Source organism: Equus asinus, chromosome 11, assembly GCF_041296235.1.
Source record: "Equus asinus isolate D_3611 breed Donkey chromosome 11, EquAss-T2T_v2, whole genome shotgun sequence".
In the NCBI taxonomy this organism is placed as follows: Eukaryota; Metazoa; Chordata; class Mammalia; order Perissodactyla; family Equidae; genus Equus; species Equus asinus.
The window spans coordinates 13,385,254-13,411,877 of NC_091800.1; the positions used below are offsets into that span (position 1 = coordinate 13,385,254).

Sequence of the window (26,624 nt, forward strand, 5' to 3'; positions counted from 1 at the left end):
CAGATAACTCTACTACTGCCCCAGGGATCTCTAAAGCTCCCCATCGTTCTTTGATTTACCCCCATGAGACCAATCAGAACACAACCAACTAATCTTCTACATAACTCTTCAGGTGTTTAAAGCTGGCTATCACCCTGCACCCCACTAAAAGTCTCTTTTCCAAGCAGCCTCAAATCCTTAAATTCTACCCCAATGGGCCTGGTTTTAAATCTGTTCATCATTCTTGTCACACGACTCTACATATGTTCACTTATATTTTCCTTACATGCAGTATCTAGAATAAACGTGATATTATCAGTGTGACACAGCGAAGGCAGAACTTGGGGAAGATGGCAACACTTCCTTTCTAAACTCATGTGCCCCAAGGTTACATTTGCTCTTTTGGTGGCTACTTCATAGCCTTAACTCCTAGTGCTCATGCCTCTAAAATTCCTATCTCATGCCATATGCGCTACTGCTAAGTCATGGCTTCTCCATCCTGTACTTGTGCACCAAGCACTTGAGAGCTGGTTGTGGATCCTCAAATTTATCCCTATTCAGTTTCATCCTGTTAGATTCAGCTTTTCTTACCAGACTGTAAAGATCTTTTCGGATCATCCAACACGTTCGCTATTCCTCTCAGCATTCTGTCATCTGGGAAAAAAAAAAAAAGGAACCTTCTTCACTCAAGTCATGGAGTAAAATATTGAAGAAGGCAGTGCCAAACCATCTTTCCAGATCCTTTCATCATCCTTCAGATAACATATATCATGCTTTATTTTGTCCATAAAAACATCATAAAACCACTAGATCAATGCCTGGTATGCATATATGCGATGTCAACCACATGTTTTTGTCTGATCAGTCTTTCAAAAAAGAAAATCAAGTAGGTCTGACGTGCCTGGTTTCTTGTGAACTGCCTTGTTCACTGTCTTTGAGGTGTTCACAAAGCAGCATTCTAGTAGCCTGTCCTATGATGTCACCCAGAACCAGCATCGAGCTCTCCAACTATAGCTTGTGAAATCTACTTCTTCCCCTTTTGAAAAATCAAAACTGCATTTGCCATCTTTAATCTTCCAGCTGTCTTCCCTCCTTCAGATTCCTCAGTCATCGATCCTGACTCCGAGTTCTCATTTTTGGTGTTTCTCAATTGTTAGAAGAAATTATCCAAACCATATGGCTTTAACTCATTCCGATTAACCTGTTCTACCATCTTGGGCTTTAACTGCCCTACTGCATATCCTTTCTATTCACTTCAGTCCTGAGATCATCTTATTTGAATGAGAAGATGAAAACAATGTAGGAGTTGAGAATTTACATTTTTATATTATTTCACAACATTATAAAACAAGTCCCATACAGCAGGTTTGGCTTTTCCTTAACATTTTCTTGTCTCTAAAATATAACTAGAAATACATTTCTATTTCCCATAATATTCTTCACTATCTGAGTTTTGAAAATGACCTAGGTCATTCTTTCAACTATGATCCAATTTTTGTGACCCCTCCACCTGCATTCATCCTTGAATTTTGAAGAAACCCCTCATTGACCACTGTACTATTTATCAGTTTATTCCTCCTTTTGAGTTGGACGGTCCTTCTGGTTATTCTGTAGTACCATGTACCACCACCACCACCAGCAGCCCCTCACTGTTGCATATGTTGAAACATATATGAGAATCATTGAGTATTTGTTGAAGGAATGATGTGTAGGACTAACACACTGGAGTAAAGAGAAGGTGGGGAGCTTCTTGAGCAGGAAGAACAAAGAAATGTAAGAAGAAACACTCAAAAGATATTGAGAAGAGAGTGACAGAGCAGTCTGTCTAAAGAAAGAGTTTCCAGAGGAACTGATGGAACACACGCTGGAGAGGTCATTGAGTCACAATTGAATGGCAGGCTAAAGAATCTAGGTTTTATTCTTTTTGACCAGGGAAAAGACATGCACGAATATGTGTTTTAGATTGTATTGAGGTAATAAAGTCAATATGTAAGTTTAACTTGTATTGGGCTATATTTTAAGAGACCATTGTATTTAATGTTAAGTGAATCTCTGGTCTGGAATGCTCTAGATATAAACACAGTGGAGTTGAGCTCATTTAGACAACTAGAAAAATAAATTTTTAAATCAAAATGAAATTTTAATTGCCAGATAAATAAATATTGCTCAACTTATCTGAATGCCTTTACTATAGATCGGTTTATTCATTTTAATAATCTTTTAAAATATCAAGCCTTTCTACCATTGGGGGAAAGCAATTTAAGAGAAGTAAAATATAATTTATGAGATTGACCATAATACTTTATCTCTGCTACCAAGGAAACCAACAGCGGTTCTCCTCCTCATTGTAACATAAACCTTGTATAAATTAGGAATTTCTTCTTAAACTGAGTTCTTGTTTAATGCAATCATTGGCAACAAAATGTAATTCAAAGAGTCTGCCTGGCTCATGAATACAAAATGTTGCATCAAAAAATAGCCTATAAACATGCATGTCATTAAAGCATTTATTTGCTTTAGTTTCAGGTACATAAATTCCTGGCGTTTCTGCTTGAAAAGTCCTGACAGCTGAAACAGCAGGAATTCATGAACCAGTAAGTTGTTCTTAGAAAAGCCATTCAATGTAAAGTATACAAAATGGGCTCATATCTCAGCTCTGAATACAAAGAGGACACCACTTGCCAAATTGTCATGTTTCCGAATTTTCCCTCATATTCACCAAGCTACTATTCTGCAAAGAAGAAAGCGGATGCTAGAGGATCAAGTTAAAATTCAGCAGCCTAAATCTGAGATGAGCGACTTGGGATGCTAGTTCTCTATGGGGTGCCAGCAAGCTGACTAAGTAGAAGACTAAAGGCTGTTTATTATTTAAGGAGTTGGAGTCTTAACTCATGTCAGTGAAGGCAGATAGGCTGTACACATCGAGTGAGTCACACAGATCAAAAGCACAAGGTCAAATCATAATTTATGACTTCACTTGTCTCTTCTAGATTGACAACACATAGATAAAACGTGCATTGCACATTTTGAATTAGTTATCTTGAAAAAAATGTAAATAGCTCTAGTTAGGTAGTAAATTTTATATTTAAGAAGAACTTCAATATACTTACGCTTTTTCTATTTTCACTTGCTATTGTAACATAATTCATCATATTAACTTTCATTACATCACTCTAACGGCTCTGAAAATGCTAAAACAGATATTGATCTATATAGGTTCATTCTATTTATAGCAGAACTTTAAACCAAAAGCAGAATTTATGCTGCAACGTGAAGCATCTTCTCATAGACACGGTGCAGGGGGAGGGGATTTGGAACGTCACAAGGTCACACTGGGCTTCAAGTTTACTTTGTAGGATTGAAATTAATGCTTTGCGCATAACTACGGATGTAATTCATGTATCCTGCAGTATCAACTTTTTCCACATGGTGATACACAGAGAAAATGACAATATTTGTTCAACACTTGGGGTAAAAAATGGGTTTGCTGATAACCATTGGCAGCTGACCTCAGCCTTGCCTGGCTACCTGGAGGGCTGAGAGCATCGATATTCTGGCACAACTGGAGCACATTCATAACCCAAATGGGAAGCTCTGCTAGGGAATAGCTGTAGTATAACAAAATTCAGAGTACAGCCAGATGCTGACAGAGCACACGTTCTACCAATAGTTTTGCAGGAAAGTAACATAACAGTTAAGAAAGTGTTGTGTAATATTTTAGGAACTAAATCAAGTCAAATTAAGAGATATGGAGGCCATTCAGGCTGAGTGGTTAAGTTCATGTGCTCTGCTTTGGTGGCCCAGGGTTCGCCAGGTCAGATCCTGGGCGCGGACCTACACACCACTCATCAAGCCATGCTGTGGCAGCGTCCCACATGGGAGAACTAGAATGACTTACAACAAGGATATATATTACTACGTACTGGGGCTTTTGGGAGAAAAAAAAAAAAGAGGAAGATTGGCAACAGATGTTAGCTCAGGGCCAATCTTTCTCACCAAAGAAAGCATTAAAAAAAAGAAACTCTCAACATATATCAAATGCTTGCCAAACAAAAGCCTTAAAAAAGAACACTATTTAGTCGTTAGTTACTATTATTGGTGTGGATAGTTCTTGTCCCTAAAAAGGCCTTTAGGAAATATGAATTCAGAAGGGCTAACCTCCCACTGTATAATGAGAACAGGAAATGGAAATTATTTACTTAGATATTCCCAACAGTACTATTATCAGATCAGTACTATATTCCATATTGCTAAATCGTGTCAGAGGTTAAGTACGTCATGATCCTGTGAGCTGAAGTTGGTATACCAGCTCCAGTTCAACTGTTGATGCCATTTGTGACTTTGAGCACCTCACTAACTCTAACCTGTCTTGTGCTTCTCACTCTGCATCTTGACGTAGAAAAGAATAAGACTTGCCCTCTCCCTTTTTCATGGGAATAGAATGAAGAGAAATGAGAAGGTGGAACTCTGGGCTGAAATATAAGACAGCTCAGCAGTGAGAGAGCGGCTAGTCTCACATGGTGAGCAACCCCTGCAAGTCAGAACAGGAAGGCCACCATAGTTTCAGTTTGCAGCAACAAGACTAGTTCCTTCCTCAGAAACATCACATCAGAGTTCGCTGGTAGAAATCAGAGATGCCCCAATCTCACTGCTTGGGTGCTATGGTGACAGCATGCATCGGCTGGGTCCAATTATCCCTCACTAGCAATGCCTCTGCCTCCCAACATGGGAATGAGACTTGGTAATTTATAAGCCAGTTTCACAAATTGTCTTCAGGTGAAAAAAGTGGAGTGCACATTCAACACCCTGATAAAGTACATAAACCATAATCACATGATTCTTCTATCTTATTCCTACCAGGTATCTTCAGCACAATTGTATTAGACACATATCCAGGAAAGCATTTTTTGGATTACATAATCTGCAAATATTGTAAGTAACTTCTTTATAATTATATTATGAATACAATTTTAAGTAAAGATTAAAAAGGTAGAACAGTGCTTTTTTAAGGCTTGACTTGGTTGTAGAGAAACGAAAGGAATAGGTTATCACCAACTACTTATATTAGTTATTATATTGAAAGTAGTAAAAGATTCCTAGTTTTACCAGAAGACAGATACAAAGGCTGCCCTCACCCTGTCTTTTCCAGCTTGGGTCATGTCCACAGTATTTTATTTTTTCTAACACTTGCTAACTTACCTATGTACTTTCATAAGATGCTCATCTATTAAGGCTGTAACCAAAAAGGACAAAAGCAAAAGTTGCTCCGTGTATTTATTCTGCTCTTATACTCAAACATACCATAATATCCCAACACTGTTTTCAGCCGCTTTCCTGGGCCTGGCCCTGCTGTGCCGCTCACTAGGCTGTGGTCCTCTGGATCCCATGGCTGTTCCTTGATTTTTCCCCCTCTGCTCACCAGTAGAGCGCTTTCCAAAACAGATGTGCATAGTTCACAACATCATCAGCGGCTCCTAGTCTAATTATATGTGAGTAAAATGGAGTACTGAATTTGCCTAATTGACTCATCATGTTATATTTAGATATCTCAACCACAACTGCATTACAACTCTCAGACCTGGAGTATTCAAAGACTTACATCAGCTAACATGGCTGTAAGTATTCTGATTTTTCCCTCCCCCGTAAAGGATCACAGTCTTAATGATAGACATCAATGCTCACAGTTTCCATCTATTTATCTTGTTTATTATACTTATTTTTCTGATTCTCACATAATCTCGAGCACTTTACCCAAGCAGTTCAGACAATGGCATGCCAAACGGTAGTTGTGTGAAAAGAAATCCATGCTACACGTTTTCAGGTGGCCTTCTGAGCCCAGTGGTAGGCGTGCTAAGCCATCCATCCATCCAGTGTTCCCCTACAGCAGGAATTCTCAACCTCAGTTCTATTGGCATTTTGGCCTAGACAATTCTTTGATGGGGGAAGGAGGGAGTATGCCTTGTGCATTTTAGGACGTTTAGCAGCATCTGTGTCCTCTACCCCACTAGAAGCCAGTAGTACTCGTTCCCAGAATTGTTGCAAACAAAAATGCCCCCCAAATTCCCAAATGTCCTTTGGGGAGAAAAATTGCCCTCTGTTGAAAACCACTGACCTCGGAAGTAAGCAAGTTAAGGATTTTCTTGATGCCCAGAGCACTTACAGAAAAGTCTGAAAATATGGCAGCTTGTGGTGTTTCACCAGTTTCTAGGCCACCAGCTTCATCCCAAGGAGTCTCACATGGTGTCTGTGTTCTCATCAGGAAAATGAACGAGGGGCAGTCAGAAGGCCCTCTGTGCCAATTTGCCCACTTTCTGTAGGTCAGCCTGGTCTAGTGCAGAAAGCCAGGGCTTCAGCTCCATCCACACCCTTGTGCATGCCATGGCCCTATGTTTAATGTTCCAGGGAACTTTCTTAATCTTCTTAAGCCTCCTTTTCCCCATCTGTAAGCTATAATCATAATTCCTTTTCAAGAGCAATGTTGTGAGGATTAAGTCACACAGCACAAAGTGCCACACACAGAGTGCCTGGCATGTAGGAGGTGCCCACTGTAGCTGCCTTCTCCAAATCCTACCCTAAGGGACCTCTGAGAGTGAGAGGAAATGGTACCTGGCTTCAAAGGCAACAAGAGAAAGGAAGGGCTATTTCCTCTTGGTCTAACTTTTTTTAGGAAAATCTCATTTATATTTAAAAATAGTGATTTGAATATATAAACATTTTCACTCTTTCTCCCTCAAAGCTCCAAATGAGTTTGTTTGTACAGACCTTAATAAAGACATCATTTAAACACCATAAGATCAAAGAACCGTTTGTGATTTCCTAAAAATGTTTTTTTTGTTCCTTCTTCATTCTGTTAATCAGTGGGTGAAAGCCCTTATGGAACCCATATTCAGCCAGTCAATAAGTGTAGCTTGCACTGGACCCAGGTCCCCAGAGATGAAAGATGTAACTTGGGTCTTTAAGTCCAGTGGGAGGTGGGTGCAGGGAGAGAATACAATCAGGATGGACTTGATAAGCGCTGGGGTGGGGATTGTGGGAATTCGGAGGAAAGAGCTGCTCCAACCACAGGGTGAAGGAAAGGCTCTTGGGAAGAGAGATCTGAGCCACACGTGGAAGGACATGAAGGAGGAGAGCAGGTGGGGGGTATGGGGGAGGCAGCATCATCATGGGCCTTTTCTTTTTCCTTGGTTTTATTTCACAAATGTCTCTAACACTGGAATTGGTTGTGATGTTTTTTGTCAGAATTCTAGATGACAATCCAATAACCAGAATTTCACAGCGGTTGTTTACTGGATTAAATTCCTTGTTTTTCCTGTAAGTATTCATCCACCTTTCAATAAATCTGTCTCTAAATTGCAATGACACCTACACTAACTTACTAAAAGGGCTTTAAAAAAATCAAGCCCACAAAAATTTTTATTGATCAAAACCTTTTCTGTATTTCCAGCCATAATTACTGTTGTTACTTCGTAGCCATCGTTCATGGTATATTTTAAGTCTACCAGTTGATTTCTTTTGGATCTCCTTTAATTCCCTTTAATCCTAAAGTATGTTTTTATTTGCAGTGGTTGAACAAAGATAGTACTCATTTTTATCTCCTAACTACACTTAAATCTATTAGACTCTCCCAGGAGTGCAGCTCCAACTACATTTATTTATTTTTGGCTGAAGATTAGCCCTGAGCTAAGATCTATGCCAATCTTCCTCTACTTTATATGTGGGTCACTGCCACAGCGTGGCTGACGAGTGGTGTAGGTCCCTGCCCCGGATCCAAACCTGCAAACCTGGGCCACCATGGTGGAATGTGCCAAACTTAACCACTACGCCTTGGGGCTGGCCTCTTCAACTACATTTTTAACAGAGGAAAATGTGCCTTTTCCCAGCAAAAGTCATGAAAATTCCCAAAATCTTTGTCCTATCAACAGAGCTGTTACATTTTTACTGTTTATTAAGCACTGGAATGATTTATCAGCAGGAGATTGTTTTGTTCCCTTACAGTTGATAGTATTGCATCATTATTTTTCCATTTTTCAAGAGGGACCACAATATCATAAATTAATCATGCAGGTTAACATGCTTATGAGTTGTTTTCTTTCTCCAAATGCTTCCTACTATCACTTCTTAGATTTAATCAGTTCTCAATGTGGCCCTTGAATATTTTAAATGATTAATGTTTCCTTTAAGAAGAAACTTTGGATGTATGATGCTGGAAATGATTACGGATTTGAAGTTTACGAGGAAAATTACCATAAACTTCAAAATTATTACCCAATATATATTTTTGTTCCATCTCATAAAATTAAACTGTTTAATATTTATTCCTAGGTTATATATCATACTCGTGCATTTATAGTTTCTTTGATATCTGTTCCCTTATCTGTGCCATACACATATCTAGAGACCATTTTGAAGAGGTAGTTATATTTATATTCTTCATCCTAATGTTTCGACTTTAGCATGCAAGTTTCCAATTGTGGAAATAGTTTAAAGTGGCGTATTATCTTGTTCCTAATTAGTATCTTCTTCACATACAGGTCTATGGTTAATAACCACTTAGAAGCCCTTCCCAAGCAGATGTGTGCCCAAATGCCTCAACTCAACTGGATGTGAGTACGCATTTAGGAGCTAATTTGTTATTTGCCCAGATTAAGGAAACTAGCCCTGAAGTTAGTTCACAATTACATGAAAAGCCCACCTCTGATCTTCTTTCCTAAACTGAAATCTCATCATTTTACTTCCTGGTTTAAAAATCTTTTGAGAATTCCCACAAGTGTGAGGGTAAAGTCCAAACTCCCCCCTTGAGCACCCAAAACCCCTCATTTTATATCCCTCATTCCATCTAGTCTCTTTCCCGCCCCTCCTCTTCACACATCTTCCTTCCAGATCACCAAACTACTGCTCCTACCATCACTTCCCTGAGCACGTGTTGTTCCTTCAACTTGAAAAGTCTTACTCCTTTATTCTTTTGGCTAACTCCAACATTTCATTCAAAAGTCAGCTTAAACACCACCTCCAGGAGGCCATCCCTGATGCACCAACCAGTTCCAGTGGCTGCCTCTGTGCTCCCATTACATCACGAATGAACTTCTACCACACCACCCACTTTCTACACTGCACATCTATCTCTCCATACTATCCTCTCAGAACCCTTGGTTTACTTGTTTGTCCCCTACCTTCTATAAATTCAGTGAGGACAGAAACCTACCTTGTGATGTTATACCCCAGCATTGGCACAATGATCAGCACATGCCAGGTGCTCAACAAACCCTTGTTAAATGGATATGTAAATCATTTCCACTCCTTGTTAGTTTTTAACCAAAACATGTTTAAAACATTCATTCAAGTTACTTCATGACCTCACCACCACTACCCTCCATTGCTTGGTGTGTTCACCTTCACAGTCCCCTGAGACAGGGAGGACTGTCACAGGCGGCGATCTCCTGCCCTGTGAAAATCTTAGCTGTATCATCATCCCCCAGACCTCTTCTCGTCATACCCATAAAATGATGAAAGTTTAGTGCCTCAACTTTAATCCTTTCTAGACTCGCCTCAAAATTACTGCTTATAACACTATTAGGTGGCTTTGTGTTCACTTACTGACTTTCATTTTTTTGTATGTGCTTATATACCTGTTATCAAAAGGCTTTTAAGGCAATAGAAGTTTCATATAAGGGTGCCACTGTTCAAGAAGGAAATAATGGTCCGAAAAACATAAAAATAAAACTCGTTAAGACTAGGTGACAAGAATACTTAGAAACTAAACAGGTACACACTCACAGTGGGAAAGAAACAGGAAAAGTTCAGAGCCCCAGCCTGCCCTCCCCCTGCCCAGAATGGGCATCAGCCGCAGAGAGGTCCGGAACCACACCGCAGCCCTGGGTTCCTAGGATACTCATTTTCACTCTAGGCTTCCGCAAACACAAGGGAAAAAAATAGACCTGGTGAAAACATAAAGGTAGCAAGATTGCCTCATCACAAATGCGAAAGGGCCTTTAAGCTAAGAGGACAGAGAGCTGAGGTCACACCCCATTGCCCCAGCTTAGAGGCAGAAGAAACCTGCCCTGGCTGGGCTTCTCCTCCCCCACTTGCTATCGAGTAGGACTATGGCTCACAATTCCAAAGTTTTATACTTACTAGATGTAAAAACATTTTCCCCATTCTATTTAACGATATTTGGACTTTCAAAAGAGTACAGTATTTATTATTTTTTAATCACTGTATTTTAAGAGTGAAAAAAATATTGAGTTCCTACAAGACCTCCAAGATGACTTTAAAATAGGATGTAAAAGGAAGTGACAAAAGGATTGGTGATTTTGGTGTGAACGTGAGAAAGGCTCAGAGGCAGCAGAATAGCTATTGTCATATATGGGGAAGCTTGTAGGAAGCTGACTATAAAAAGAAGTCAGGAGACTTGCCAGAAAAGTCGAGTCTCACTCATTCCTTGGCACTGCTGGAATCACTAATGTCAGAGTGTTCCGGAAGGCGTTCCCTGAGTGTGTGGGATGCCACTGTCCTGAGGCGTCACCTGGCAGAATGTAATCTCCCCACCAGTGCTTCTTGAGCATCAACGTGCATCGTAAACAACGCAAAGACTTAAGGCAGATGGCTGGACCTCAACCATGGAGTTTATGATTCAATAGGTCTGGGTGGAGCCCGAGAATCTGCCTTTCTCATCAGTTCTGAGGTGACACTGAGGCCCCATCCCAGGTCCCAGCCACACTCTGAGCAGCGCTGCGCTCAGCATCAACGCCACCGAGACGTGGTAGAAAGAGCGGTCGCTTTCCCTCACACAGATGGGGATGCGTACCCTGACTCTACATTCAGTATTTGGAAGATAACTTTGGCCTGACTTTCTCCTTCAGCAACATGGAGACAAAAATATCTCCCTGATGTTGGGGGAACGTGAGAAGATAATGATCTATGACACCACGGCTTAGCGTCTAGGCTATAGATTCAGACAGAGCTGAGTTAGAAGTTCAGTTCCACCACTTACTAGCTGTGTGACCAGAATAAAAGTGAATTTCCAAGAGCCTCAGATTCCTTGTAGGTTAAATTGAGGGGGTAATAACTCCAATTTAGCAGGAGTGCTGTGCTGTGCTCTCAGAACAGCACCTGATAGTGTAAAAGCCCAATACCTGGGAGTTACAGTATCACGGCGGCAGTCTCATAATTAATAGCATGGTATCCGGAACACAGAGACACTCACTAAATGTGGGGCTGCCCTGTCCCTCAATTTTATTAAGTTCTACCATTAAATGGAAGGGGAAAAGAAGCGCAATGTTAATTATACTAACTCTTCAAAAATTAGAAGGGAAGCATAAAAATTAGAATGAACTAAAAATAAATTGGAATGAAGTAAAAATAAAGTTCAGAACTGTTGTGGTGATTAAAAAAAATGCCTCTAGACCTATGATTTGTGCAAAAACACTAAAAATATTTTTCCTCCATGCCTTTTTAGGGATTTGGAAGGCAATGGAATAAAATATCTTACGAATTCCACCTTCCTGTCGTGCAACTCACTCACGGTGCTGTAAGTATACAGGGACTTCAGTAAATGAGGGGAAACTCAAGAGATTTGGGAATCAAAAGAAAACATCGATAAGGAATTTTAAAGTAGTGTCTTATTCATAGCCTCGGTCTGAAACTGCAGTACTAGAAAATGCACACATGAATTTATTGATTTTGATGGCGGGGCCACGCCTTATGTGTAGCTGCCAGTTAAGTTTCCAGCTGGTCTCCTTCTTTGAGGGCAATCATCATTTCTGTGCATTCTCTCTGCTCAACTGGTCCCTAATCACATGATCACCAAGGAAATGAGATAATGCATGTGAAAGTGCTCAGCTACACAACAATTAGCTGTTCTGCCAATGACGCTTATCACTTGATGTCCCTCTCTCTAAAAAAAATAATACTTTTATTCTAAAGGGAAGAGCGCCTAATGTATTCTGATTGGCCAAAGAATGTGACTGCTGGTTACCTTTTTTATGGAGGTGGGAAGGCAGATAGATTGGTTAATTGGCACATTTGACTGGTAAGCTTAAAAACACAAGAATTTTGCTTTTGTTTTAATCATAGTTTTCCATACATAGTGAGCAGTTAGTAATGTTCTCTGGCTGGATGGGTGGTTGGAAAAGAAAAATCAGAGTATATCCATTTGTAGTGGTCTAACTACTTTTCTCCAACAAACTGAGAGATGGGGCTATTTACCAATCAGATTGTGGATTAGTAAATTTAATGTGAAAAGAGACTTTCTCATTTAGGAGATGCAAGTTTATTCTTTTTCTCATAGATAAATGAGAGAGGAGACTGGAAAACTAAACAAGCTACATCAGCGCCTTCTAGTTTATCGCTCCATGTAGCTTTTGAGTCACTTTCATGCTCATTATCTTATTTGTTAAGACCTCCGTAAGGCGATTAGCTGCTGGCCCCTCTTTTTGCCATTCGTCTTGGAGGATTCCATTTCTAGACAAAGGAAATGTAAAACCACTGTCCCCTCACCAAATTTAAAATTGGCTTGTGGCCCCAGAAACTGCTCTGGGGTTGGTTCAAGCTTTGCTCTTGCTGGCCTTCTTCTAAGGAACATGCATTAAACAAGCGTCCTCTCAAAACCTTCTCTGAAAATCATTAACAAGGTCCAAAGTTGACATTACATGTGTGTATATTGGGAAAGAAACACTTTCGAAAACAATCAGAATCCAAACCAAGTGCAATTTTATAGACCACACTCAGCAACTCAAATTATTTATAGTGGCACTTCGTGGAGAGAACGTGTGGCTGTCCTCGGAGAGACACTCCTGCCTTTTGCTCCACAGCAGAACATGCCTCTCTTTGAGCCTTCAAAGGAGGCTCATTAAATCACGCTCAGATCAATGGCGTCTCCCAGTGAGAACTGGTTATTTCAGCAGACACAAACCAACAGTGCTGACTCTCACCATGTCTTACAGGTTTCTGCCTAGAAATCAAATTGATTTTGTTCCAGAGAAGACATTTTCTTCATTAAAAAATTTAGGAGAACTGTAAGTAGCATTGTCTACTAGGAAAATATGATTGCTTTTTCTAAGATTATACATTTAAATGACTAGTGAGACTGCTTTTCCACTAGTAGCAATCAAAATCCTGTAGACTACTGGATATTCAAAATCAATTTAAAAAACCGACATTATCCTAAAGTCAAAAGCAATTAAAATCAGACAGTGGGCTTAATGTGGATTTGGCCTGCTCTAATTTCCCTGCCTATTTTCTTTGGGTGATTTCATATATATGTGTGTTTGAGAGCAAATGAGTTTCCCATAGCTCCTTAAACTCAGGGATCATTATCTCTAATGACTGGAGTATAGTTAATTCTCCATAAATGCTTGCTGAATGAATAACTGACTGACTGAAGTAATGTTAATTAATTTTAACTGAACAAACGAATGAAGATGCTTATTATCCCTTGGGAAATTATGACTTCTAGAACAGATGAGCAAATACTAATGCTTAGAATGAGAATTAGGTTCGTTGCAAAATATTCAGAGAGTTCATGTAACTTTTTCTATTCAAATATGTTTTGAAGATCTAAGCCTTTTAAAAAGCATCTGTCTTGCTATTAATTCATCACTACCCACATAATTTGTGTACCATTGGAAGTTGCAATTAAATATGTTCTCTTATAAATAGTGACGATTAAGGTAGAGAACTCCTCCTCCTGATCTGAGGCCTAAAAATGGAAATTAATTTCTTTTTCTTTTTCTTAATTACTCCCCCCCCCCAATTATTCATACCTTGTTTTGAAATCCAGAAAGGACTGGGGAAAATAACTCAATAAGAGTAATTTGAAAAGTAATTCACAAATAATTAAGATAATTCCATCTAACTAATGAGTATCATAAACCAAATCCACAAGTATTTATTAAGTGCCTGGTGTGTGCAAGGCACTACATTAGAACTAAAAATATTATCATTTTATGGGAAAAAACTAAAGGCAGCCCACTCAGAAGAGCTCACGCTCTTCTCATGGGGGCATTCCAGATCAGCTCTTGGAGGATGGATACGGATTGGGGTTAGCGGGGTGGAGCGGAGCAGCAGCCCAGGACAAACAGGGGCTTGTTTTAAATACAGCCTGCAGGAAACAGTGGGATGGAATCCACATTCTGAAAAATATCCTAGTCCTCCTCTTATCCTACCCTTAGGCAGTCTGTCTCACACGCCCACCCTCCTCAAAAACAGAGCCTGGTTAAGAGACACTACCTTGCTTTTTGTAAGACCACCAGTAATCCATTCCAATCCACTTAATCTAAGAGAAAATCAGAAGTTAATATAATAACTTGAAAAGGCATTTATACTTCTTGAGTTCACAAAAATGTTAGATAATTTTACTGTGCCTTCATGACAACAAACCCCTCCTGGAGAGGAATCTGCACACTTAGGTGAGGCCACTAAAGTCTTTCCCCCAAAAAAAACCTTACTTTATTTTTCAATGTAACACTTTGCAGAACATTTTCTAGGTGTACAAAATCATCATCGTCTTGCTCCGTTGTCACTCTCTCTTTGACCTGCGCACACCTGTGGCTTTCCTTCTGTGCATGACCCAGGTGTGCTCCTCCCACGTGGAGCACCAGATCAGAGTTCCCAGCTGACAGGACATCTACACTTGGATGCCGTGAGAGCACCTCAAAAGCAATCTGTTAAAATTAATTTATAGATGACCCTTACCCGACTACCAGCTTCTTCCCCTAGACTTGCCCTCTTAATGGTATCAGCGTCCTTCCCGGCAGCCAGGCTCAGAGACTGCTCCCTTTCCCTCTAAGCCTCTTTACCATTCGTGTCCTATCAGACCATAAGCCCTGCCAGTGCCCCTTTAAACCCTCACCTGCTCTCTCCTGGTCCAGAGTTGAACCCTCCTGCCAGGTCTCTGCTCCCTGACTCTCTGGCTTTTCAGTTTATCTTTCATGCTTCTGACGGAATTATCATCCCATAACCCAGAGCGTATTAAGCCACTGTCCTGCTTAATATTCTCCCTCTGTGTTGCCTGCTGTTTAGCAAAGTCCTTGACACAATTGTCAAGTGTTAATATACAGAAGAATCACAGAACATACTGGCTTTAACAACATGTTACCAGGCTCCCTCCCAGAGATTCTAGTGTGACGGTTCTCGAGTGGATCGAGCTCTTTTTACAAGCATTCTCCTTGATTCTGACGCCTGAACTATATTCTGGGAAACACTGCCTTAGAACGTATTCATGGCCCTCCCATTTTGTCTCCATGCTCCCTTCCAGGCTCCCTTCCTCTACATGTCCCCATACTTTCTATCCTCAACCCACATTGGACCATTTGTTGACTCCTAAAGATGTCATTGACTTCCAAGCATCTGTTTCTTTGATCCTGCTCAACCTTCACCTGAAAATCTGCTCTTCTTTTACTCCACCTATGAAAATCATCGAGCTTTGTTCAAACACTTCCTAATTTCCCAGGCCATGTTCGATGACTCCTTCCTCTGTTTTTTGTCTATACTTCTGTAATAGCACTTGCTTCATTTCTTCCTTGTTGTATGATCTAATGTATACTCTAATTGTAAGCTTCTTTAAAGAAAGAGCTAAGTCTTAATCATTTGGAACTCCCACATATCTATCAGCAGCACCAAAGCATCAAAAATAAATAAATCTTTTGTTTGATTCTTAGGCAATTTCACATATGTTTCACTTTTAACTTCTTCTCTGGCTCAGAAGGATATTTTGAGCTCTCAAAGATTCCTGATTCCTTCTGATTCTAACAAATCTCTTTTCCACATTCTGTAGAAACACTTCCCTATGGTTCTTTCTGGATTGGGCAGTCTTATTATAGTTAATTAAATTTGGTTAAGTTCTCAATTTCTTTTAAAAAAATTGCACCATATAAAAGATTAAAAATGTGTGAATTGATCCATTCAAGATAATCTAGGTGAATATTATGTGGCCAATATTATCTTAGTTGGAATGCAAAATAACTATAAGACATAAGTCTTGACCTCAGAAAGCTCATAATATAGTTAGACAAACAAGAAATCATGTACATGAACCAAGCAGGAATCATAGAAGCAATGAATTGTCTAAGTGTACAAAGAGTGCCTAAAACAGAGGAAATTAATCAAAGCAGACATTGAAGCCATGTTAGGAATGTGTTGGAGAGGGGCTGAGAGGAAATTCCAGCTAGGAACTGGATGAACAAAATGTCACATTTCTGAAAAGTGATGGAAAACATATCCATTCGGCTGACTCAGATGGCCTTGTGTAACAAGTTATCAGGTTGGTTAAATTGAATCATATTTTCTGTTACGTCAAATAGGATGATGTTAAGTGAGGAGTAATAACTATGTCATTTATTTCCAATGTAATTGCTTTGGGTTTTCACTGTCACCAACAGGGACCTGTCTGACAATATGATAATGGAGCTACCACCCCACATTTTTAAAGACCTGAAGCTTCTGCAAAAACTGTAAGTTCTTCTTCTCACCATCATCAGATTTAAATGGCAACATCTTGAGCTTCCAAAATAATAACATCCTGATGCTTCTCTCCTCCTTTCTTCTAATGGTACAAAAGGAAACTGGCGTCCAACCCTCTTTTGTATCTCCACAAGAACCAGTTTGAAAGTCTTAAACAACTTCAGTCTCTGTAAGTGAAATATAACAGTATGTTGATGATCATTTCAGTGGATGTACTTTACTTCGAACCACATTTATTTTTAAATGGGTATTTTACACTAGGAGGGCTTTTAATTTAAGCATGCATCCTCAGAGAGCCGTGAATATCATTGTTACCACCAAGTGTAAACTCATGACACAAAGCCTCATTTTTTACCATTCAATATGGGTAAAGACCATTTCTGTGTTTGAAGCTACATATAGCTCTTTTCTGAAAACTGGGTTCACATGGAAAAATCTCATTCTACAGTTTTCACAAAGAATTAAATTTGCAATAATTTTATTAGTAAACAGTTGGTTAAAAAAGCCAATTATGTAAGACTTACCTGATTTTTCCTTTTCCCGTTCTTACAGCAGTCTACTTGATATCAGTCTATAGAGCATGCTTTTTACTTTTCAGTCAGTAAAAATAAAAAATTATGTCACAAATATAAACATTCAGACAATTAATGTTGTTTAGCATTTTAACATTTCAAACATATTAGGTTTCAAAGGGGGTCCAGAACTCTGCCAGTTATCCTTGAACTTCATCATGCCTTTCCCAGGAATAGTCATCCTTGGCTAAAGTTTGTTTCTTTGTTTGTTTTCACACAGAAAGCGTACTATATTGCCTGATCTCAGCCTCAGCCTTTCTTCATTTAATTCCAAAAACCAATCTTTAACATCACTTTTTATTTTTGCTAAATAGTTTTCTATTTGAAATTAATGCAAGATTTAGGTTCTCTCTTAATGGATATTAGTGAGCATCCATTGATGTAAAAGACTTGGTTCCTGCTCTCAAGAAGCTAGAATATAAAAAATATATAAACAATATGTTGTTTTTAAATATAATAATAGACCTCAGGATGTGGACAAAGCAATTCTTCCCTTCACTCACCACACTGACTTCTGAAAGCCAAAGTATGGATTTACCACATCATGCCTTTCTGAAAAGTCAAAGCAGTAACCGCCTACTCCGTGCTTTTCTTTCTTCATTTCTTTTATTTCTTTATTGTCTCATTTATTTTTTCTAGAGATTCATTTACACCTTTCTTGCACGTTTACTGCCCACCAACTTACTTACAGCACTGTCTTAGGCATTCAGGATATAGTGGCTTCTGGCTCTTTTGGAAACTATAGGCTGTTAATCAAGTAATCACACACTTCATGTAAAGCTAAAACTGTGATAAGTCCAGGAGAAAGCTAGAGAGCAAAACCCTCAAAAAGGACTCGAGAGTTTCCTGCAGGAGGGGCCCCATGATGATTCGATGGTATAATTGCTCCCCTAAGTTTCATTCCTGATTGCCAAAGGGCAAGGCAATTCCTCTATGAAGGACTCAAGAGGCAAAAGAAAACCTAGAACCATGTCAAGATCCTTATTAAGATTAATCAAAAAGAAACTGAGTGTGAATCAAACATCTTTCAAAGCAAATCTTAAAAGTAAAAGACTTCTTTTTTTTAGAGCATCCACTCTCCATTTATGTTTCCTGAGAACGTGGCAGACTCCCTTAATTCACGGCATCCTAAAGAGGTCTTCAAAGAATCTCTATTTGAAGAAGCTTCTGGATAAATGAGGAATATAGGGGTTACCACTGGAGCCCTCTGAGAACATCTAATGGGGTCTGGAAGAATTAAAGGAATCATGCTTCCCACTGTTGTCTTAGAAAACAATTGTCCTGCATTGGAGGTCCTCTTACAGCTTCCATGGTTTTCTACCCTAAAGACACATAGACAAGGAAGGAATGACTGTATTTAAATCCAGATTCTCACAAAACTCACTTCAGTGATATTCTCGGGTTGGAAAAGTCAGCTCCTTTCTGAAACCCTAAACTCACATGGCATGGTTTATAAAATCAAACCACAGAGCCAATTTCATAATCACACAAATCATCACTGAAATTTTTAAATCAAAGAAATGAATGAAAGAGTTCTATTAGAATGTAATTTTGCATTGAAGTGACAAAATCAGCTCCACTGACAGGAGGCATAAATAGAAATGGCAATTTTCTAAGATACTTACTGTAAAGTTTTCATCCTAATTTGAGTTGGTAACATAAGATTTTGAAGCATGGTATTTAGGATATGACAAAGAATGCAATTATTAAAGGTTAAACCCTAAAAACATGAAACCTATTGTGCATATTTTGCAGAGACCTGGAAAGGATAGAGATTCCAAATATAAACACGGGAATGTTTCAACCCATGAAGAATCTTTCTCACATGTATGTATGTCTGAAAGAACGGAGAAGAGAGCATGGTGAAATGTTGCAGATGTTCTAGTGTAAACTGTCTAATGTATCATTGCAATGTGTTTTTATGCTAGAAAAGTCTTTTTATTGAGAGCTTTTTAATTTTGTCACCTTTGGTCCCTGTTATAATAGAGTTCAATATTATGATGTGCCGACATGAATGACACTTCTCTCTGGAAACACGCTGTTTATCCAATTGAGGCCCAATAAGAGATCAGGGTACCAGAATGCCACATATTACACAAGATGAAGTCACTGGCTAAATGGTACTCAGGAGACCTGGAAAGATTAATTCACTTCACATGAGTGAGCAGTCGGCTGCTCTAAGATTTGAGCCCTTAGGAAGAAAGATGCTATATAAATTCCAGGTGTTGTTACTGTTACTAAGTGCACTACAAAATGGAGGTAATTAATCTTTATAGTAGTTTTTAATAAGTCACTTTAATATATTTGGCTAAAGTGCACTATGTAAGTTGTGTTAATATATGTATTTATGACATGATCATTTCTTTATCAACTGTATAATCTATGTTTCATGATTTCAAAAATTAACCATTGTTATCCACAACAATAGGGAGGATTCGATGTAAGATTACAAGTTGGGTGCAGCAAGTGGATGAAATGGTTGGTGTGAAGGTGCTCTTTTGGGAGAACATTTTGTTTATGTTTGTGCAGTAGGTGTGATTACTAAAAGTCAAGTATTTGATGCATATCCACATGATTTTCATAATTTCTCTTTCTGTGGCACCAGTAGGGAAATATTTAATGGGGTTATCATTTCCTTGTCGCGGGCAGAGGTGAGGTCTTCTTAGAATAGAGAAATTCAACTTTTTAGAACTTGATGGAGAAGCTGCTGCTTTAAATGTGAACCTCATGTTAAGGTCAAGAAGGACACAATAATTAACATAAAATGTGTTAACTTAGTTACTTCTCTATTAAGTGACCTAGTTGTTCCGTTTTCATCTTCCTTGTCCACCACTTATGGAAACACCTCAACCGCATAACCCCATCCCTTCCACCTGCCAACCGGTGTCATTGTCATGGTGGGAGCAGAGGTTGAACCACTGAGAGACCCTAGCTGGCTCCATCTGAAGACAGTGGACATAAAGGAATCCTGAAAGAACCTAGATGTCAAGCATATGCCAGGGACTCCAGGAAAGAAGAAGAAAACAAAAAAAGTATATGTCAAGTTCCTTTAATTGGATAGATGATATCTGGAAGCTAGATTTGTAAGCTATTGAAGGGCAGGGATTGCCTCCAATTTCTCTTCCTACATACCCAGCACTAAATTATCCATCATTCATTTGCCCAGCTAAGAACTATTTGTTGAGTACTTCCCATGTGCCAGGCACTGTTCTAGATCTGAGAACACAGGGATAAACAGGAGAGAAAATTGTCTGCTCCATGGAGCTTCTATTTAGCGTTGGGAACCAGAAAGTCAACAAGTAAACATATAAATAGTTAACAAACGCTATGAAGAAAAGTATAGCAAGCTAAAGGGATAGAGGGAGGATGTCGATGGTTCACGTAGAAGTCAGAGAGATGTGACATTTGAGCAGACCCTCATGGAGGAGGGAGGGTACAGCCCAGGCAATATCTGGAGAAAGAATCTTCCAGGCGAGGAAAAAGCAAAAGCACCACACTGAGAAGGGGATGAGTCCGGCTAGTTTGAGGATTAGAAGAAGGCCAATGTGTCGAGGTGGAGTGAGCGAGGAAGGTGAGGAGGTGAGGTGGACAGGGGTCCAATCACGGGAGGACTTGCAGCCGTGGCAAAGTAAAGCTTAGCTGAACTTGCTAGTCTAGCAACCGAAGGGGGAGATGACAAAAAAGGATTAGACAAAAAGAAGTTAACTAAAAGAGGAGGTAAAAGAATATAAAAATGGAATGAGTTTTATGGGAGAAAATCCTAAACACACAGGTTTGGGGAATGGCAATAAACCAAATGGCCTCCCCAGTTCAAACCCTTCACAATTGCACACACCTAGATCGTAAATACATTGATCACGAACAAACCTAAATTTTCCTCAAGAAATTGCTGAAGTCCTTCCAGGCCCTGGTAAGAAATCTGTGCTTAAGGCAGCTGCTTCTCCTCCTAGCTGGATTTTCCTAGTCTCAGAGACCCTGCCTTCCTGCCAGTGTCAGGGAAAAGGGGGTAGGTAAGTAAGTTTATTTAAAACTAAGTACAAGACAAGGACGTTTTGGTGAGCTACTGTAGGTCCCTTACATCCCAAACCCAAGCCCCTGAATGTTTGCTAGAGACCAATTTAACACTGACACTTTACTTTTTATAATACCCTAGAGAGTAATCCAAGGTGACAGGGAAAATTAGAGTCCCGGAGACTTCCCATTCTCATGTCCTCCCCTGACTCAACTCAGGCAAGCCACGGAACTTCTATGTCCTTTAGGTTCTTCATCTTTAAAAGAGCAGCCCTGTCTAGAGTAACATACTATTTAATGAAGACCTCTGTAACGACATAATCATTACTAAACAAAAATAAACAGACCTAGTGAAGTTGCATACCCAGCAGAGCTGAAGCCCTGACAGGATTGCAACTGTAGTTTCTGTGTCATTGCTGGAAAGTGACTCTTTTTTTCCCTTTAACTTTAGTTATTTCAAAAACTTTCGGTACTGCTCCTATGCTCCCCATGTCCGAATATGTATGCCCTTGACTGACGGCATTTCTTCATTTGAGGACCTCTTGGCTAACAATATCCTCAGAATATTTGTCTGGGTTATAGCTTTCATAACCTGCTTTGGAAATCTTTTTGTCATTGGCATGAGATCTTTCATTAAAGCTGAAAATACGACTCACGCTATGTCCATCAAAATCCTTTGTTGTAAGTATGTTTCCTATCTAAATAGATTTAGGCTATCTTCTGTGAGCTGTGCACTAGACATATATTGGCCTTCTACAAATGGCATTTAATAGGAATTATTTATGCTGGGCAATTTTTTTTCTAAGGATGAAAGTACTGTTTTCTTTGACTGCTCTGTTCTAGATTGCATGAGTTTGCAGTGATCTAGTACTCACATCTGGGGTTATGTCTTGGAACTGGGGTAACAGGGAGTCCGTGAATCAAGCGATCGATTCTGCAGGACAGGTTGTGGATTATAAAACTAAGCTTTATTTAACCTTCAATTACAATAGCACCCAGGCTCCTTAAGCCCAGAAAATTATCCCCTTTATTAACCATGCAAGTGATACTTGTATACTTTTGAAAAACTAGCCCCCCCTACACACAAAATTACCTCTCCATCACCAAATTTTTTTTATTGTTTTTTTTTTTCCTTTTTCTCCCCAAAGCCCCCCGGTACATAGTTGTGTATTCTTAGTTGTGGGTCCTTCTAGTTGTGACATGTGGGACGCTGCCTAAGCATGGCTTGATGAGCAGTGCCATGTCCGGGCCCAGGATTCGAACCGATGAAACACTGGGCCGCCTGCAGCAGAGCGCGGGAACCCAACCACTCAGCCATGGGGCCAGCCCCACCATCAATTTTTAAAATTGTACAACAAAGATGCAGCGTGGTGCTTTAGAGATGGTAGTACACCTTTTGAAGTCCATTGGCTTCTAGGTACTATTGAAGGTGTTTACAGTAGTTCATTTAACACAGGATGAAGGAGGTAGACGTAATCAGAATACTAAAACAGCGATGCTGGGAACTACCAACATACACGGTATCACTTCTTCAACAGGTGCGGACTGCCTCATGGGTGTTTATTTGTTCTTCGTCGGCTTTTCCGATATAAAGTACCGCGGGCAGTACCAGAAGTACGCTTTGCTGTGGATGGAGAGTTTGCAGTGCCGCCTCATGGGCTTCCTGGCCATGCTGTCCACCGAAGTCTCCGTCCTGTTGCTGACATACTTGACCCTGGAGAAGTTCCTGGTCATTGTCTTTCCCTTCAGTAACATTCGTCCTGGAAAACGGCAGACTTCGGTCATCCTCATTTGCATCTGGATTGTGGGATTTTTAATAGCTGTGATTCCATTTTGGAACGAGGATTATTTTGGAAACTTTTATGGAAAAAATGGAGTATGTTTCCCACTTTATTATGACCAAACAGAAGATATTGGAAGCAAAGGGTATTCTCTTGGAATTTTCTTAGGTAAATTATATTTTTCATTTCCTGGACAAATGTGATTTTGATAGAAACAGCATACATTTCAGCAAAGGTGTATTTGCCCATTACAGACAGTAAACACATATAGTTAAGACTATGTCCTTTCTTAAAGAAAAGTTCTTGCTGTGCATTTATAGAAGTTTTTATTAAACTTTTATTATAGAGATTTAGTATGGAAAACAAAAACATACTGTCCTGATCTCTGGATGATCTTTTTATTATCCGTAAGACCCATGTTTATACATTCTGACTATGAGCTGGAGGAATTCTAGTTGAGTGCCTTGTCCTGTGACCCTACTAAATTATTTGAACTCTTTCTGTTTTTTAATCTACATATGAGCTAGGTAAATAATAATAGTAGAATTCTGGAAACTCACTAACAGGAGATTATCCGAACGGATATGCCAGGAAGGTTTATTGCCTTTTGTAAATGCAGTTCCAAAGACAGCAATATAAGGGTGCTTAATAAAACTTTGCTTTTCACTTTTCTTAATTCCCCCTAACTTTTTAGAAAAGAATATCTTACCTTCTCTGTTACAAATGGATGAAAAGTTTATCCCTTTAATGTTAAAAAACTTTTTTTATTGTCAAACGGGTATCTCTCTTGCTTAAAATTAAGGCCGTTCCCATGTCCTCTCTTTAGCTAGAGCAGTGTTATCATTTCAATCCCCGCTTCTCATCTTTTCCTCTCATCTAAGTAGTCAATAATCTGTCGTCCTTTCCTTTTCATCAAAGATTTTTCATCAAAATATGCCTCTGTCTTCTGTTTCCTCCAGTCTCTATCTACTGCTATTATCTTCATTTACAACCTTACTGCCTCAACCCTGAAGTATTACATTAGCCTTTGCTGGTCTTTTGGCCTCTGTGGCCTTCTCTCTCTTCAGTACCTGAGAACTGAAAGGACTGTGCATGCCTCTGCTCAGAGACCTTCAATGACTCCCTCCTTCTAACCAAGATCAAGTTTAAACTAGTCATTTAGAGCCCATCCCAAAATGGCCCTAACCACCATTTCCAGCTCTTCTCCGTCTATTCCTTCTCTTATTCCTCTGAAAAATAAAACACTTTATTTCCACCATTTTAATAACACTGCCATGTTTTATAGCTACTTTTTCATGGATATGTCACTCCCAGGATATTGTAAGCCATTCCTAGTATAAGTGCACTTCATGGCGAGCCTCCCTCCCACACACATACGCGCACACACAACATTACACTCATTGACTCCACAAGCATTTATTAAGCACCTACTATAGGCCAAGAACTATTTTGGGTACTGGAGAGACAACAGATTGGCCCTCACAGACCTGCAGCCAGAAAGGAGAATGAAGACAAGTAAACAAATCCTTACGTCACAGACTGACGAATGCCACCAAGGAGGAGTACAGGGTGTTCTAGGAGCCCCAGATCTGAGGACTGGGGAAGGCTTCCCAGTAGAAATGAATCCAAACTGAGATCCAAAGGATGAGGAGGCGTTAGGCAAGAGAAGGCAGAGGCTGAGTTCCAGAAAAAGACATAGTGGATTTAGAGGCCCAAAGCCAGGGATCAGACCCAGATGAAGGGCGAAAGAAGTTCAGTGTGGCTAGACCTTTCAGGTAAGGCATGGGGGTCGGCCGAAAGGGTTTTAGCACCTGCGATATATTCCAGGTAGATAAAGAGATAATAATATATACACACGCACACATCATCTACATATACATGGCTTATCTGTGAGAGAAGGAGTCTCAGAGCCCTTTTTTCTGTTTAAAGAATATAAGAAAACACAGTTTTTAAATTAATTTTTTGTTTTAGAATAGATTTAGATTTAGAGAAAATTGCAGGATACTACGGTTTCCATATACCCATCACCCAGTTTCTCCTCCTGTCAACATCTCCCATTCCTACGGTACTTTCAGAAGGTGCATTTTTGATACTTTCCATAAATCTGTTTTCAGAATTTGTACCAGAGGATCATCTTAAACCATCACTTTATTTTATTCTTAACTAAACTTTCTGACAAGAGGCCTAAGATAAATCAATTTTATAAAATTCCATTGTATGGCTTTATAATGAGGTTCCATGGAATATGAAATGTTTTGGATAAAAACAACAGAACACCTTAAACTTAAAGTATTTTCCCCAGACTTCACCAGTCTTACAGACAGTCTAATTCAGATGAACATTTTTTAAACAATTTTGAAATTATACGCAAATTTGATGTTCACTATAAGGAATAACAGGATCACTCAGGATTTTTATTATAGCAAAATAGAACAAAGTAGAAGTCAACATTATAGGATAGTGATATTAAGGGAGAATCTTCTAAATGTATTTGACCCTAAAAGAGGGATTCATATAGTTGAATTTTTTATTTTTTCTGCCCTTTTTTCCTAAAACAAGTCTAAAAGTTTTTGAATTTTAGTTTAAATTACTGTAAGCAATCTAAAGAAAAATAAACAAAGCTTTATTTCTGTTCTACGTATTATTTTTATTTAGGACCTAAAAACATGAGAAATCATGTTTTTAAGGCTATTATCTCCTTGATATTCTAAAGTTATCCTATTCATATTTATACGATAAAGGAACGGGGTCATATTTACTTGTTGAGATGTACATATGATTGCGGTAATCCCTTAAAAGAGCTAAAAATGAAAATAGCTTTTTTTCTGTTTTAAAAAAGCTAAAATTTACCTCACGATATACCTAGATCTGAATTTCAGAAGTCTATAATTCTTCACAAAGGGTTTATGTATTTGAAATATCTTTTTGATCTGGCAAACACAATTCCTTATCTTATTTCGAGCTTATAGCCTTGGATTCAAAGTTTTAGCTGTTTACCACCTGGCTTATACAGAAGAATGCTTCTTGGAAATGCAGTGTAAGAGGCACCATACTGAGCATCTAAGTGACACAATATTTTTACTGTTGATTTCTACACCTGAGATGTTAAGAGGTGTGCTTTTCCCAACAGGTGTGAACTTGCTGGCTTTTCTCATCATTGTGTTTTCCTATATTATTATGTTCTGTTCCATTCAAAAAACTGCCTTGCAGACTTCAGAAGTGAGGAATCACATTGGAAGAGAGGTGGCTGTTGCAAATCGTTTCTTTTTTATAGTGTTCTCTGATGCCATCTGCTGGATTCCTGTATTTGTAGTTAAAATTCTATCCCTCTTCCGGGTGGAAATACCAGGTCAGTTCCTTCTATTATTCCCAAGTACAAAGTGCCTTCTTACCCTCCTTGTCTGTCAAGAACAGAATACCGTGCCTTCCATATGGTAAATTCTCCATAAATACCAACAAGTTCAAAACAAAGAGTTATTATTTCCCTCAGTGTTTTATAATCAGTATTCTAAGATAGAAATGGGGTCTTGATGCAAACCAGAGAAGAGTAGTCAGAAAAAGAGGAACTAGAGAAAAACTAAGTCTTAGTGTCTTATTTCTACCTGAGCTAGATGGTGGTTGTTAGCCAGGAGTACACATATGAAAACAAACTATACAGGCCCAGGTTCCATCCCGGCCTCTGGATTTAGTCTCTAAGGAGTTATGGCCTACACACGGGTGTTTTGGAAAAGTTCCCCCTGTGATTCTGAGGCACACACCCCTGTTAACAGCCACCAGTCTATCTCATGGTCCCAGCCAAGTGGTTGTCACACTGAGCTCTGTG

General features: G+C 39.3%; 1 protein-coding gene across 2 annotated transcripts in view; it reads left to right on the forward strand.

Annotated features, from left to right (window-relative positions):
• RXFP2 (relaxin family peptide receptor 2) overlaps positions 1-26,624 on the forward strand; it is a 60,267-nt gene that overhangs the window by 26,323 nt on the left and 7,320 nt on the right. For both annotated transcript variants that reach the window (XM_070520469.1, XM_070520470.1), the window contains 12 exons: positions 4,840-4,911; positions 5,523-5,594; positions 7,219-7,290; positions 8,511-8,582; positions 11,435-11,506; positions 12,921-12,992; positions 16,356-16,427; positions 16,535-16,606; positions 18,765-18,836; positions 21,472-21,701; positions 22,559-22,969; positions 25,932-26,150. In XM_070520469.1, the coding sequence (XP_070376570.1) occupies positions 4,840-4,911; positions 5,523-5,594; positions 7,219-7,290; positions 8,511-8,582; positions 11,435-11,506; positions 12,921-12,992; positions 16,356-16,427; positions 16,535-16,606; positions 18,765-18,836; positions 21,472-21,701; positions 22,559-22,969; positions 25,932-26,150 (1,508 nt within the window). The remainder of the gene's footprint in view (positions 1-4,839; positions 4,912-5,522; positions 5,595-7,218; positions 7,291-8,510; positions 8,583-11,434; positions 11,507-12,920; positions 12,993-16,355; positions 16,428-16,534; positions 16,607-18,764; positions 18,837-21,471; positions 21,702-22,558; positions 22,970-25,931; positions 26,151-26,624) is intronic.